Raw genomic sequence first — 15,280 nt, 5'->3', positions numbered from 1 at the left:
GGGGGGAGGAGCGCTTGCGGAGTCTGCCATCTTCCAGCAGAGGACGCGATAACCACGGTTTTCTTCCGGTCTGCAGAATTCGGGGTCCTCGCAAGATCCTAAGAGCTGCTGCAGGGAGGGGAAACATCACACCCATTTGACCGATGCAGAAACTGAGGCTCTGCATCAGTAATGGCCCAAGATCACAGAACCTATAAATAGCAGAGCCAGGGTTCAAGCCAGGCCCCACCTCCCTCTTTTCTTGAGCGCCTGCTACGTGCAGGACGCTGAGGTATGCGGTGTCTGATGAACACGGGTTTTCAATGTGATGGCGCTTGGTCCTGTCTTCTGCGGCACAATATGGTAAAGGCTCTGAGATATGCCTGAGGTCCAGCAGGTGCACAAAGCAGACCTGCAAAGCAGAGGGAGAGACTGGGGTGGAGGGGGAGGAACGAAGGGACAGATTCACAGGAGGGATTCTTGAGAAGCCAGCTGGAGTTCTGTCAGGGCAGGAAAAGCAGTTCAGGCAAAGAGACCAGTGTGTGCAAAGGCCCAGAGGCAAGTAAGCACTGACACGTAGCTGGAGGTAAAACGCTAAATGCTATGCGCACGTTCACCCCTATACTGCATCCTCCTCCCTTTCCTGTTCCTCCGTGTCAAACCCATCCTTCCACCACCGGGATACCCTAGCCGACATCCTCATTTCCTCTGTCACACCCACATCCTATTGGCCCTACCTCCGAGACAGAAGAATCCAATCACTTCTCACCCCCCACTACTGCTCATCACCCTGGTCTTGAGCTCAGAGAGGCGGAAGTGAGTGGTGGCGTGAAGCGAGATCTTAATTCCCGGCCCAGGAATTGAACCTGGGTAGCCTGGATGAAAACCAGGAATCCTGGCCACCACACCCCCTGGCTCTTGCCCCCAGTGAAAAATGCATTTCTCACGGAGGCAAAACTGTAAAAACCAGTCAAAGTTTATCATCGGAGACATAGCACAACAACAAGTGCGAGAGCACACAGAGAAACAGTTTGTTCAGTTAAGACAGAAGCAAGGCAGAGATGCACACCTGGAGAGAAAGGGTGTGGGCATCCTCTCTAATGAGGAGCGTAGTAAAGAAGCAGTTAAGTCATTCATACAGGGCAGTTCTTCCGGGTCTTTGTTTACATTTGGCCAATCATCTTGTTTCTTTTTCCACACCTGCCCTGCCCTAGGGTCCTCCCCAACATGCATGCGCAACTTTTTTCCAAAATGGATTCCAGCCCAGAGGCCTATGGGACAGCCTTAGCATCACATATTATGGGGTGGTGCTCCCTCCTTTTTGACCCCCAAGGAGCATTTCTGTGCATGTGCAATGTTTCCATTGCCCCAAGGATGGGAAATGTATGACCTCTTGACCTTTTAACAGGGTTTAGCCCCTCTCTGTCCCTGACATAAAAATGTCCAAAATCCGGTTATTTACCCTATTTCTGTTGCTGGTTTTTATATCAAGGTGCAGATCTCAAAATATAGACGGGAGGGCTTCCCTGGTGGCACAGTGGTTGAGAGTCTGCCTGCCGACACAGGGGATACGGGTTCGTGCCCCGGTCCGGAAAGATCCCACATGCCGCGGAGCGGCTGGGCCCGTGAGCCATGGCCGCTGAACCTGCACGTCCGGAGCCTGTGCTCTGCAACGGGAGAGGCCACAACAGTGAGAGGCCCGCGTACCGAAAAAAAAAATATATATATATAGACAGGAGTCCAGTCATAAATATGTAGTCCTGGAGCCCATTTGTCTCTTGCTTCAGGAAATGTAAACAGGGGGTTGGGAATGAATGTCCGGCCTGGAGCCCATCTTCTTCTCACCCCAGGAAGTGTGAACAGGAGGCTAGTTGTAAATGTCTAGCCTGGAGCCCATCCATCTCCTGCCTCAGTCTGAGGCCCATTATGTCTGTCCTTCTAAGAGGTCTCTGCTTCTACCCTTGCTGGCTGAAATCTCTTTCCCACCCAAATGTCAGGTCAGACCATGTCACTCCTCTGCTCAGAACCCTGGAATGGTTCCCGGCCCTATCAGAGTAAAAGCTAAGACTTAAAATGGCCTACAAAGCCCTAGATAACTTGCCCATGCTACCCACCCAATCACCCCTCTGAGATAATCTCCTGCCACATCTCCCCTCACCCCCTCCACCCCAGCCACCCTGGCTCTATGCTCTTCTGGGAATACACAGCCACCCCCGGGCCTTTGCCTCTGCTCTTCCTTCCACCTGGAAAGTTCTTCCTCCAGATATCTGCATGGCTCCCTCCCTTACCTTCTTCAATTCTTTGTCCAAATGTCAGCTTCACAACGAGGCCACCTCTGGTATGACATCTGAAACTGCAGAACCCCCTCCCCCAGGTGTTGCCTGTCCTCCCGTCCCATTTACTTTTCTCCGTAGTACTCGTCACCATCTATCATACTGGACACATCATTTATTACTCTTGTCTCTTGTCTGTCTTCCTCCCCTAGAACTCGAGCTCCCACAGGCTGGGGGCTTTGTTTTGTTCATTGTGGTATCTCCAGGGACTAGAACTGGTTGGCCCTCAATTCATGTTTGGGAATGGAGGGATGGCTATTGGCTCCAGAGGAGAGGGAGGCCGGAGAGGAGGCATAGGTAGGAAAGCTCCTGGGGTCAGGCTAAGGTTGCCAACACCTTTCAGAGGCCAACAGGGAGCCTCCCAGGGAGTTGTGCAGGGGGGTGACACAGGTCGGATTTTAATTTTCCACTGATTCTCTGGTTCTGAGATCAGGTTGGAAGAAACAAGAGGAGATGGTGGAAGTGAAGGGCAGTTGCCAGACTCTAGCAGAAACCTAGGGAGGGAAAGATTAAAATGAACCGTTTTTAAAGAGTAATTCGTTGCTGAGGGGATGGAGGGCAAGGGAATTTCTGACTGGGAATTTTCCAACTGATTTGAGGTGGCGAGCTCCAGGGTGCAGGGTGACCGGTCAACGCAGAGGGAAACAGGGCAAAGGAGGGGCCCAGGGAAAGCGTGGGAGAGGCCTGAGCTCAGAGGGTCCCTGATGTCCCAGGCCTCGTGGCGGGCACCAGATGTGAGCTCTGAATGATGGATGAAGAAACCAGTCATCCAGGCCCAGGAGGAAAGATACCAGGCAGCAAACCAGTGTCTACTGGGGGCTGGAGTGACAGACCCAGCCTCAGGGGGCTGCCCAGCCTGAGGCCTTCCCAGTTCACAGCAAGGCCACTGCGTCTCATAAGGACCCTTGGCTTGGCAGGGTTAGGGTTAGGGTTAGGGAGACTGGCTCTATGGCCCTGGCTTGGCCTCCAAGGAGCTGGTGACCTTGAGCAAATCACTGCCCCTCCTTGGTGGCTTTCAGCTGGGGTGCAGATGAGCTGACTTAGAGAGGAAACCAGAAAAGGCTTTTCCGGTCTTCCAGCCTTCCCCACCCCCTGCCCCTTCCAGCTCCCACTTGGCAAAGGTGGTGGTACCTCCAAATCACACCTGCAACTCATTAACTCACCTGCCTGGGGGAAATTCCTCAGTTTGGGGGTAGGAGGGAAACTGGGCTCTGCTTCCCAGCCTGGAACCCCATTAACCCCTTTGGAATTGCAGAGGGTCTGATAAATCCCCCGCATCTCCCCCAACCAAATCCCCATGGTTCACACAGGAAGCTGGTGTGTTTGTGTGTGTATGTGTGTGTGTGCATGCACGCGCACACACACGCACACATATTTCAGGGTCACACAGAAAGGTCAGGGCTAAGGCAGCATTCAAACCTGCATCTCCATCATAGCAGTAAGTATAAAGCACACACAGGGGCGACAGGGAGGAAGGGAAGGGGTACAGGATGGGGATCCAGGATTTGGTGAAGGGGGAGGGAGAGGATCCACAAGACCCACAGGAAGATCCACGAGATCTGGCTCAGATGGCTGAGAGAGGGCCCAGAAACAATCGTGATAGCTGACATTTATTGATTCATTCTCTCAGTCCACAAATATCTACTGAGCATCTTCCACGGGCCAGGCTCCGTTTCTAGGCTTTAGGGATATAAATGTAAAGGAAAGAAACAAAAAAATCCCTGCTCTCAGAGACCTTACTGGTGGGGAGAAACATACAACAAACAAACAAATTTTTTAAAGGTAAAATATTAAATGATGACAGGTGTTATTTAAAAAGTAAAGCAGGGGCTTCCCTGGTGGCGCAGTGGTTGAGAGGACGCCTGCCGATGCAGGGGACACGGGTTCGTGCCCCGGTCCGGGAGGATCCCACATGCCGCGGAGCGGCTGGGCCTGTGAGCCATGGCCGCTGAGCCTGCGCGTCCGGAGCCTGTGCTCCGCAACGGGAGAGGCCACAACGGTGAGAGGCCCGCGTACCGCAACAAAACACACACAAAAAAAAGTAAAGCAGGAAGGAGGCTGGGAGTGCAGGGGGCTGGGTGAGACAACAGTTTTAACAGAGTGATCCAGGACGGTGTGTTGAAGAGAGGGACAAAGATGCAAGGGGCATGAGGAGTGAGCCTGGGGAAGAGCTTCTGGAGAGAAAACACAGGAGCAAAGGCCCACAGGGGAACCAACAGCAGCAGAGAGCAAGGGGCGGGACCCAGACCCGCCCTCATTAGGGCTTTCATTACTCAGAGTGAGCTGGGAACCACTCAGGGTTTTGAGCCCAGGAGGGATGTTATGGATCTGGGTTTGATCAGGCTCATTCCATCTGCTGAGCTTTGAAGAGACTTCAGGGGACCCTGGCAGAAGCAGGGCGTTGGGAAAGGCAGCTACTGAGCTGGTCCAGGCCTAAGTGGGAGGACCCGGGGCCTGGAATCCAACCAGGCCTGAATGAAAATACCTTTATTTACATGAAAAACCTTTATTCTCTGTGATTTTTACCTCTCTGAGGCTCAGTTTCCATACCTGTTAAGTGGGGCCACCACCTGCAGCAGAGAGGCCTTGAGGATGTGAAACAACAGCAGAGAGCCTGGCCCAGTAAATGGTAGGCCCTCAGGGAATAGTGTCCCTACACAGCTGACTGAGCCCCAGGACTTTGAACTCCTGCTGGCTGAGCGCCCCTGGGAAGGTTACTTAGCCTCTCTGGGCTGGTTTTCTCATCTGTGAATGGGATATGACATTGTGAAAGCAGACCCTTCTGCCTATCTGGAATATAAGAAGAGGTATCGAGCTCCCTGTCACAGGAGGTAGAGAAGCAGAGGCACCTGGTGGAGGGGGTTACCTTTACTAACAAAATCTAACAATCACTGCATACTTAAGAGACAGCAGCCTCTGTGCTAAGAAGTCTGCATTTATTGTTTGATGCATTAGCACTGAGCCTGCAGGGTCAGTGTGATCTCATAATGTCAACTGTTATCTCATTTAATCCTCAAAACTCAGCTCTCTAAGGTAGGGGCTGGTGCCTTTGTAATTCCCAATTCCCATTTTACAGATGAGGAAACTGAGGCAGAGAGAGGTAAAGTCACTTGTCCAAGGTCACTCACCAGCGGGTACCTGGTGGAACCGAGGCACAGGTGGTCTGAATTCAGAGTCCATGTTCTTTTGGTTATAAACTCAGTGTGTTCCCTTGGGCCAGTCCTGGCTGTGCCTCTGGGCCTCAATTTTCTCATCGGCACAAGAACATTTCCCAGCTGACAGCCAGTACTAACTGTCAGCCACGTGAGTGTGCTATCTTGGGCGTGCCGGCCCAGCTGGGCCCTGAAGACTACAGCCCCACCAGTGTCACGTGGGGCAGAACCACCCAGCTGGGCCCAGGTGACCCACAGAATCATGAGAGAGAATGAAATGGATTTATTTCAAGCCATTTGTTACACAGCAATAGAAAAATAAAACAGCATTCAGCAACACTGAGTGCCTGCTGTGTACCAGGCACTGTACTAGAGGCTAGAAGAAGCCCATCATTTGCTTCTGGCTTCCAGGCCTGCTAGAAGCCTTTAACTTCCTCCCCTGCAATCTGAACCGGGCCTGGTCAGGAGCACGCAGCCCCAGGTGTTGTCTCTCGAGAGAAGCCACCGTCAGCGAGGATGAGGCTCTCGTAGCTGGGCGGAGGCAAGGGGGGCTGGGCCCCAAGCAGGGCATCACCCGAGGCACTGCGCTCCGGGTCTTCCTCCACGGGGTATGCAGGTGGTGTCAGGGGCCCCTCAGCCAGTTGGCAGTGCACGACCTCCTCATAAGTGGGGATGGCAACCACCTCTGGGGTCCTACAGGGACAGAAGAGAGGCTGTGAGCAGGGGGTGGGGCAAAACCCTACTGCATGCCAGGAAGAGAGCGAGGAAGGCTGTAGGCTCCCCAGGGCCCCATAGACACAGCTGAAGCTTGACATCAGCCGGCCCCTGCCAACCTCACCTCCCCCAACTGCACCCTCCCTGTGCTATAGTTAGTTCTCCATACAGTTGGTTCCCCACATGGGCTCACCACACCCTCTGTCTCCTCAGTTCTCTCGACAGGGAAAGTCCTTCCCACCTCCCTCACCCCTTCCCTGCTGGTCAATCCCCACTTGTCCGTTGAGTCTCCTCCAGGGAGCTCTCCTGACCTCCCCTAGCAAATCTCCCACTCCCTCCTCTGGGTCCCCACAGTCCTCTCTCTTCTGTCACTCTTGACCCCAGCTGGTTATCCCCTAGGGCAGGGACTGACTTTGGGTGTCCAGGGAATTGATGCTTGGGGATGTTTGTTGAAAGACTGAGTGATGATCAATGGGGAGAAAGACTTCCAGCTTACTGTAATCATCTCCCTTACAAAATCTGGAGTTGTGGATGCCCAGGGCAGGATGCTTGAGGCCCTGATATGATAAGTCCACCAAGTGATTACCTCTACTTGCATACCTCCAGAGACGGAGATCTCACTATCTACCCAGTCAACCCTATCTATCTCTAAAGAGCTTGGCTTTCCTGTGACTTTCCCCCACCTCCCCCAAATGAACCACCCTGGAGGGACTTGAGGTACAGACCAGATCCTCTGAGGCTCCTCTGACCAGGCTCTGCCCCCTAGATTCCAAGAACAGGTCACTTGCATCCCAGCCACAAAAATGCTGACGGGAATGAGGCTGGCCCTCGGTCCTCCCAGGGCCCTGGGGGGGTCATCTCTGGGAAGTCAGGGCCCCTTCCCCTCCCAGGACCTTGGGGGTGGGAGGGTCACTGATCCTCTGTCTGGACTGCTTCTGCTTTGGGAAGATACTGCCAGATATGGAGGTTGACTAGGTGACCTCGGAGGTCCCCTCCCACCCCAAGTGGCTCGAGGGCTGGCTATGAGTCAGCACTGGCTGGTCAGCCACATTCCCGGTGGGAGATCATGAGTCAGTAACTCTATTAACCTAGGCCCCAGTTTCGCCATCTGTAAATGGGGACAATAAGGGCATCTACCTCACAGGACCGTATGAAGATTACATGAGGTAATACAGGGACACTTAGCACATGCTCCATAAATGGGAGCTGGTAACAAAATCTCAAAGGTCTCCATGAGGCAGGGGTGTAGGTAACAAAAGTTATCACAGATCTGCTGCTAGCAGGAGCCACACAGGCTCAGAGAGGCTGTCACTTGCCCAAGGCCATCAGTTTGGAGCCAGCAGCAAATTAGTTCAATCTACACCAGCCTGTCTAGACAGGGGAAGACCGATGGCAGGAGGCTGGCCAGAGGACAGACAGGTGGTGGAGGGGTCTTCGCTCCAGTGGTGATGGGGCAGCTGTGCCAGGAATTTGCTGCCCCTCAGGTGAGCACCCATCACCCCCGTGGACATGGCCCTTCTATGGGCAACGTATCTTCTCAGCCCACGCCCACCACAGCCCTAAGAGCAGCCCACTGGGGCCACGTGACCAAGGTCATGGAGCAGGCTGTGTGCCAGTCTGATGGAGGGCACCAGCCAAGAGCCCAAGCTGGGCTCCCCTTCCAGTGCTTTTGCAAACTTCTCTCACAGACCCTCCTCCTCAGAAGCCCAGGAGCCCTGCAGCTGAGAAATCAGATAAGGGGTCTCACCCACCTCTGACTCCCAGCATCCCTTGAGGTGAGGGCAGGCAAAGAATATTGCTCCTGGAGGTAGGCAAACTAGGTTCAATTGCTGTGTGACCTAGGCTATGTTCACAGTCTCTCTGAGCCTTTCTCCTCATCTATAAAATGAGGATAACAATTCCCATTTTGTAGATTCAGGGAGAGGGAAAAATGGAAAATGCTTTGACAACGCTCAGGAAAATATGGGTGATTAGGCTTCCAGAACCCCACATCTCCTGCCCTGCTCACCTCCCAGCCATGGCCCTGCTGCTCCCTACTTCTCCAAGCCCCAGAGACATGAGTCAGGTTTTGGGTATGCCTGGGGCCGCTCCAGCAGGCAACAGCTGGCAGAGCAGGGCACAGGTGGCAGGTGAGATCAGACCACAGCAGGAAGTTTGCTTCGAGGGCAGAGGTGCAGTATCCCTCATGCCACCTCATCTAGCCAGCTGGGCCCACCCGGCCCCAGGTTGCCAGAGTCATGGTCCAGCAGGCTGGAAACTTGGGGAACATGAAGTTCAGGGTGACCATATTGCACACTTCAGGGGCAGGCCCATTTGTGGTGTATTCTGGATGTGGCCCCCTGCAGCAGTGTGGGGCGGGCTGGCCACTGTGGTCCCCATGCACAGGAAGCTCCACCGAGGCTGGGGCTCACCCCACTCTCTGGAGCCTGGTGGGGACGTGAGATCTGAGCCTGGCACCAGCTCTTCCATTATTCAGCTGAGTCAAGCAAACACAGTAGGGAAAGGGGACAGGGACCAGGGATGAAACGCTATATGCCCAACACTCAAGCTCTCTAATCTTATTTCACTTTCATGACAAGCCTGGGGGTAGCAGCCCTCAGCCATTGCACAGGTGAGTGGAGGCCGCACTCCAATGAAGCGGCAAAGCCCCAGCTCTGCCTGCTTGCAAAACCCACGCCAACTCCACCCATCACAGCTCCCCCAACCCTGAGCCCTAATCTCTCCACACCTCAGCTTTCTCATCGGCAAAATGGATCTAATCCTTACACTGCCTCATAAGCAGTGAGGCTCAAATCAGGAGGCATGAGAGTACATCATAAAATGAAAGTGCGGGAAGAACAGCAAACTTTGCAGTGAATACACCTCCCCATCTATCATCTCATCTGAGCCTAACAGCAATCCTAGGGAAAATTCCAGGATTGACAGGGGAAGAACTAGACATGGTTCAGAGAGTCTAAGTAACAGGCTCAAGAATACAGAGCTTAGAAAAGAAAGAGCAGACACTGAAAGCCTCGTGTCTGACTAGACCCACGCTTTTTCTGCTGTACTTACTGAGGCGTCGGCGGGAGGGGGGGGGTGTCCCAGGAGGCTTCCCATCCAGGCACCTCATTTAGGGCTCACACTTAAGATGGGAGCCCCTGAGAGGAGGGGTTTTGTCTGTTTCATCCACTGCTGCATTGTCAGCGCTCTGCATAGTTAGGTACTCAGTAAATGTTGGTGAAATGCAGGAAAGAATAAGTAGATGAATAAATGAGGAAACTGAGGCCCCAAGAGAGAAATGGACCTGCCCAAGTCATCAGCCTAGAAGGTCTTTCTCTCTAACGTAGAGTTACCTGCAGAGAGCAAGGACCCTGGGGGCAGGGACAGCTGAGTGGCCTCCCCATGGGGCCCAGATGCTGGGTTCTCAGCAGGAGGGCCAGGGTGGCTTAGCCCCAGGGACAAGAAAGAGCCATTAGCAGAAGCAGCCTCTCCAACATCCAGCCACCCCAGCTCTGAATCTAAGACCTGGTCTCTGAACCTGATGGGCCATGAGCACCCCACAGCCTCCTGGGTAGGCTCCACCCTGGCCCGGCTGGGAATGAAGGCCAAGTGGCCCCACCTGACAGATGCAGCTATGTCCTGGACCCTGTTGGGTCAACACGGCTGTGTCTACAGACAACACCTACCTTCTGTGCTCAGGCCAGGCTGGGCGGGGAGGGACAGGCTCCAGTCCAGAGAATCCCGAGGCCTGGTCTGGTTCCAACTGACCATTAACCGACTGTGTGACCAGGTAGGTCACTGGTCTCTCTGAGACCCAGGTTTCTCAACTGAGAAGAGTCCCCAAGGCCCTGCCCTTCCCTCTAATAGTCAAATTAGGGCCTGACCATTGGAATAAGGGGCTTCTGTTGAATACTTTATTGTCTGTGACCTCAAGGAGTCACAGGCCAGTAGCAGGGACTAATCTGTTACTTTCTTTAACTCAGAATGCATTTTTCCCTCTAACCAAGGGAAGAAGGGTGCCCAGGTCCGAGGCCAGTTGCCAAATATATCGCTTAACCCTTAGTACATGCAAATCCAGTGCTTACAGAGTGGTGTGGGGGAATGCACACTTCACAGCCAGCAGGCTCTGCTACTTTCTAGCTGTATAACCCTCACCCTCTTTTTCTGTAAAAGACAACAGTAATTCTTACCTTGCAGGTAGGTTAGACTGGGGAAGATGTATGCAGGCCCCTGATATGCCTGCCCAGCTGATACTTGGTGAATGAGTAAGTACATAAGAGCATGTAAGATACATGCATTCTCAATAGGGCAAAAATTGGTTCTTGGACTCCTGCTGATACTGTGTTTACATATAAAGCACAAATATACATACAGACCAAATATGTAGTATATCTGTGGTATTAACATTTCATGGGGAAGATGAAGAAAAAAATGCCTAAAAAGTCTCCTTAGAGGGAATGATAATGAAAAAAAAGATGAGAAATACTGTCCAAATGCAAGGTTTTGTCTCCATTCCCCACCTCACCCCTGGGCCTTTGCACACGCTCTTCTGCCTGCCTAAAACACTTCTCTCCACCTTATCTACTTGAGGAAAAGTTGACATTTGTTGTGCACCTACTGTGCGCCAGGCTCTGGGCTGAGTTCTTCATATACATCATCTCATTTAAGTACTATACAGGCATTTGCTATTATTGTATGCTGAGCTCTGCTGCCACCTCCTCCAAGAAGCCTTCCTGGATTTCTCCATGTCCCCACAGAACCATGTCTGTCCTCTTTCACAGCTTTAACTACTCTGATTTGTCAAAGTCTGCCTCTGTCGAGGGACTTTAAACTCTTCCAGGAGTGCTGATCAGCCTCCAAGACCCCAGGGCATAGGCAACGTCTGGTCCAGAGGAGAAACCCCATGAAAGTTTGCTGAGCAAATGCATGATGATGTGACAGTGCCCCACCTGTGGCCTCCACCCAGCCCTGCTGACCTGCAGCTCTCCTTCTCCAAGGGCTCCACAGTGAGGTAGTACAGGTCTCTGGAGAGGTGATATGAGTCCCATCGAGGCGGCCCCTTGGTGCTGGCCTTGACAGACAGCAGCAGCAGGCCACCTGCACCGCAACAGAAGAAGCTGACCGACCTGAACAGGGGACCGGGGGCCTCAGGCTCAGGGCGTCCTGTGGGCAGAGCCGGCTGGCTGGCTCTTCTTCTGCATCTTCTTCACTCCACCAGGCGAAGCAGAGTGTCCCGGCCACCAGAACCACCATGCCGGTGACCGTCATGCAGTAGCACAGGGTGGAGGCCACACGGCCGCTGTCACACGTCTGGACACCGAGAAGGAGAGAGAAGAGGAAACGGGCCCCGTGAGAGGCCTGTTGGGTACCAGAGACTGGATTTTAGTCCTCCTGCCTGAGGTCACTGTGCAAACTCAGAGGGGTCATTTGACTTCTCTGTGCCTTAGTTTCCTCATCTGTGAAATGGAGATGATGCTCCCAACTTTGCAGGGCTGTTCTGAAGGCCACAAATAATGTGTCTCAAGTTCCTAGCACCACACCTGGGACCTGGTAGAAGCTCAGTTAAGTGTGGCTGGGTTCACTCCAGGACTCCCCCCGGACTCAGAGGCCTCACCAGCCTGGTGTGCATGAGACTCCCCACTGCAGGCTGGGAGGGAGAAGAGTGAACGCTGCGGGGTCCGCCAGGCCTGCCAGGAGAGAGCCTTGCTGGTTACGCCTTGCCTCACTTCACCTTCGTCACAGTCTCGAAAGGTCAGTGCTCTTTTCTCCATTTGACAGAGGAAGACATTGAAACTGGGGGTGGGTAAAGGAGCTAGTGGGAAAGGGGCACTGAGAAGCCTGAAGTTGAAATTCATGACACAAAGCAAACCTTTGTGCAAAAAGATGTTCACCATGGCCTTATTTTTAATGGTTGTAATTTGGAAAGAGCCTAAGTGTCCAACTATAGGGAAAGGGTGAGTAAATCACGGCATAAACTCTAGATGGAATATTCATGACTCATTTTTTTAAAAGCTCAACACAAATGTTTAACAACGGGGTAAATGCTTATGATATCTGACCTGTTTCAACTTCGTTTGCCAAATTATGTGCACAGTGTTATCTCAATGAGGCAAAGACAAAATGCCCAGGGGAAAAAAAATAACTGGGAGGAACCCTGGCTCCAGATTATGCAGACAGGAAGGGGCTGTCCCCAAAGCCAACCTCTAGGCTGCTGTACATACTGTTCCCTCTGCCTGGTAACTTGCGTCTCCCCTCCCAGCTCAGCTTGGCCCTCACCTGAGAAGCCTTGGCTGGGGACACTTTAAACTTGGAGTCCCCTGGGCTTTCTTGGACCAAGCTTTTATCCTGCCTGTTTGGTTTCTCCTTTGCTTACTGTCCTTACCACACAGGAAGCTTCCTGGGGGCAGGGTCTGTATAGGCCCTGTTCACTGCTATAACCCCCAGTGCCTAGCACATAGTAGCTGCTCTATAAACATTTGTTGAAGAAATTCTCCTAAATGAGAAACAGCGTTGCTGAATAAACCTTGTTGTGTGAAAAGCCCCTCTCGCAGTTGGGAGGGGCTGGGAGAGGGGAGGGAACACAAGATTCCAGCTGCTATACCACCCAGCCTTGGAGCCTGGTTTTAGTCCCTACATTACAGCTCACCAGCCGTGTCCTGGAGTGAGCCTCTCAACTGCTCCGGGCCTGTCTCCTCAACTGTACAAAGGGCAGGCTCTCTAACAGGCTGCTAGCAGAACTTACAGAGGGCCCCTCTCCTCTTCCAAAAGTTGAGCCGGTGAAGGAGGGGGCTGGGGAATTCACAGACCTTAGGAAGACTTCAATCGTCAGCCTTACAAATGGGGACTTGCCCAGCCTAATGTGGTGCATCAAATGATGACCTGCTGTGCAGCCATTCAAAGGCAGTTCAAGATCTAGTAGGTGAGCCTTTAGATTTCAAAAGGGCATGTTCCCAGAGGTGTTTAAAAACGTGTGTGTGTATGCACGTGAGAGAGAAAGAGAGAATGTATACATGTAATGCTCGAGGAGTGGACCCCAATCTTTCTGAGCCTCCAGGCCACCAGAAGCATTTAGAAAAATGCCACTTGTAAATTACCTCCAATTCTCTTCCTGTGAATTTGTCTATGGGGCAAGGCCTCCTGTCTCCAGCTCAAGGCATTTTCTGGGGAAGAGAAAAAGAACCTGACTACAGTCTTTCCAAAGTCAGACAGCGAGGAGCGGCTGTCAGAAGGAAAAGCTGGAGAAATCAGCTTGGGGGGAAAAAAAAACACAGCAAATCTATAACGGTAACCCTTTGCCTGTATATAATGGCACTTGACAGTTCCGCTTCATACCTGGAATCTCATCCGACTCACCACAACTGAGGTGGACGGTCAGGGCAGGGAAAGAAATCCCTGTTTTGCAAATGAGGAGACTGAACCCAGAAAGGTGAGGGACTTTGCCCAAAGCCGTATACAGCTGTGTGTCTCAACCCTTGCAGAACTCACTCCTGAGTAAGGTAACTTACAATGCTTTTAAATTTCTAAAAAAGAAATAGTTCCTCATTGTGGAGAAGAGGAGGAAACCACAGAAGAGAATAAAAATGCAAAATACAAATCATCATTAATGCTGCCCCACAGAGGTGAGCATGATCTGCAAGTGAATGCCTCCTTTCCAGCCCTCCCTTGGCCTGCATGGCTGATGATGGCGGCAGTAGATGTGTACTGGGCCTTTACAGGCGCTGGGAACCACATCCAGCACTTCACAGGTACCCGACATCTTAATCCTACAACAGCATTATGTCCTGAGGACACTGGAGCTTCGAGGGTGACAGCTTGTCCAAGGTCAGTGCCAAATTTGAACCGGGTCGAGTCTGAATCAAATCCCTGTGTGCATAGCTAGATCCATCTGTATTTTTCAGTATATAAAGTTGAGACCGTGCCGTGAATAGATGCGTTTGTAAATCTTCAGCACGGGCAGATCCCACCTTCTAAAATGCTCTGCCCTCCTTCCTGATTCAAATGCTCCCAGACCTCAGACAAGCCCCTGGAATTCCCCTTAGCATGTTCTCACTGGATGCTGTCATCTCCTTCTGTGTGAGTCTCCCTCCCTCCACGTGGATCCACCATGGGCAGGCAGAGCACGCAATGACCTACCACCCCCGGGAGATGGAAGGCGTCAACGTCCAGCTGGATGAAGGACAGCCTGTTCTGTTGTGAGGTGGTCTTCATTATTGTTACAGATCGGGGCTCTGATGGCTTATGGGAAGGGTGTCGTGCCCCAGATTCCCCTGGCCCATTTCAGAGACGTGGTCTTCAGGCAGTTTACTCACCCTTCACAGTAGTGTACCCTGGACCCTGGTGGGGGAGGAAGAAAGGGCTCCCTGCCCTGGAGGGCATAACCCCAGCCCCGGGCAGGGAGGAAACGTCTCTACGTTTCCTGAGTCCCACTCCCAATCTGGCACTCAGTCAGGCTGCCAGGCTGGCCCCTCCTTCCAGCTCCCTCATATCCCCCCCACCCATACACCCAAACTCCTGGGGTCCCCTACACCTGCTGCTCCTGGGGAGCCCTCTGTCCCCATTCAGGGCCCTCATTTCACACCCCCTTCAAGACCCATGCCAAATACACCTCCTCCCAGAAGCCTTTCTGCTGCTGCCACCCCACCTCCCACCAGCCAGAGTTATCACTGCCTCTGACTATAGCCACTCTGTTAGCTCTGTGACCTTCATCAGGCAACCCAACATCTCTGAGCTCAAATTCCACAACTTCCTGGGGAGCAAGTTGTGAAGATGAGGTGGCAAGATGGCAAACAGTGACACAGCTTGACAGAGAGGATGGACCCTGGCTCTGACACTGGGTAAGTTACCTAGATTCTCCATGCCTCAGTTCCCTCCTTTGTAAAATGGGCACAGATAATATCGTACTATCCCTGCTACCAACAGGGGAACTTTAGGTGCCAGTTTTCTGTAAAGAACTAAACCATCTGAACAAGAAGTGTTCCAAACCATCTTCGTGTAACCCCGGGTAAACTGAGGCTCTGAGCGCCATGGTCCAAGGCCACCCAACAAGTTAGAACACAGTTAGGAGGAGACTTGGGTGAACAGACTCTGCTCACCAAGTCACTGAGGTCAAGGTGAAGGGAAGGG

At 52.6% G+C, this 15,280-nt stretch overlaps 1 protein-coding gene across 1 annotated transcript in view; it reads right to left on the bottom strand.

Annotated features, from left to right (window-relative positions):
- Positions 1 to 5,775: 5,775 nt before the first annotated feature.
- Positions 5,776 to 15,280, bottom strand: part of TMEM61 (transmembrane protein 61) — a 10,075-nt gene continuing 570 nt past the window's right edge. The window contains 3 exon segments of the mRNA XM_024739317.1: positions 5,776 to 6,157; positions 11,134 to 11,341; positions 11,344 to 11,467. Coding sequence (XP_024595085.1) covers positions 5,926 to 6,157; positions 11,134 to 11,341; positions 11,344 to 11,467 — 564 coding nt within the window. The 3' untranslated portion in view covers positions 5,776 to 5,925.

Source organism: Neophocaena asiaeorientalis, unplaced genomic scaffold, assembly GCF_003031525.2.
Source record: "Neophocaena asiaeorientalis asiaeorientalis breed wild unplaced genomic scaffold, Neophocaena_asiaeorientalis_V1.1 scaffold138, whole genome shotgun sequence".
NCBI classification, from domain to species: Eukaryota; Metazoa; Chordata; class Mammalia; order Artiodactyla; family Phocoenidae; genus Neophocaena; species Neophocaena asiaeorientalis.
The sequence above is the reverse complement of the archived record's forward strand: the minus strand, read 5'-3'. Positions and strand labels throughout refer to the sequence as shown.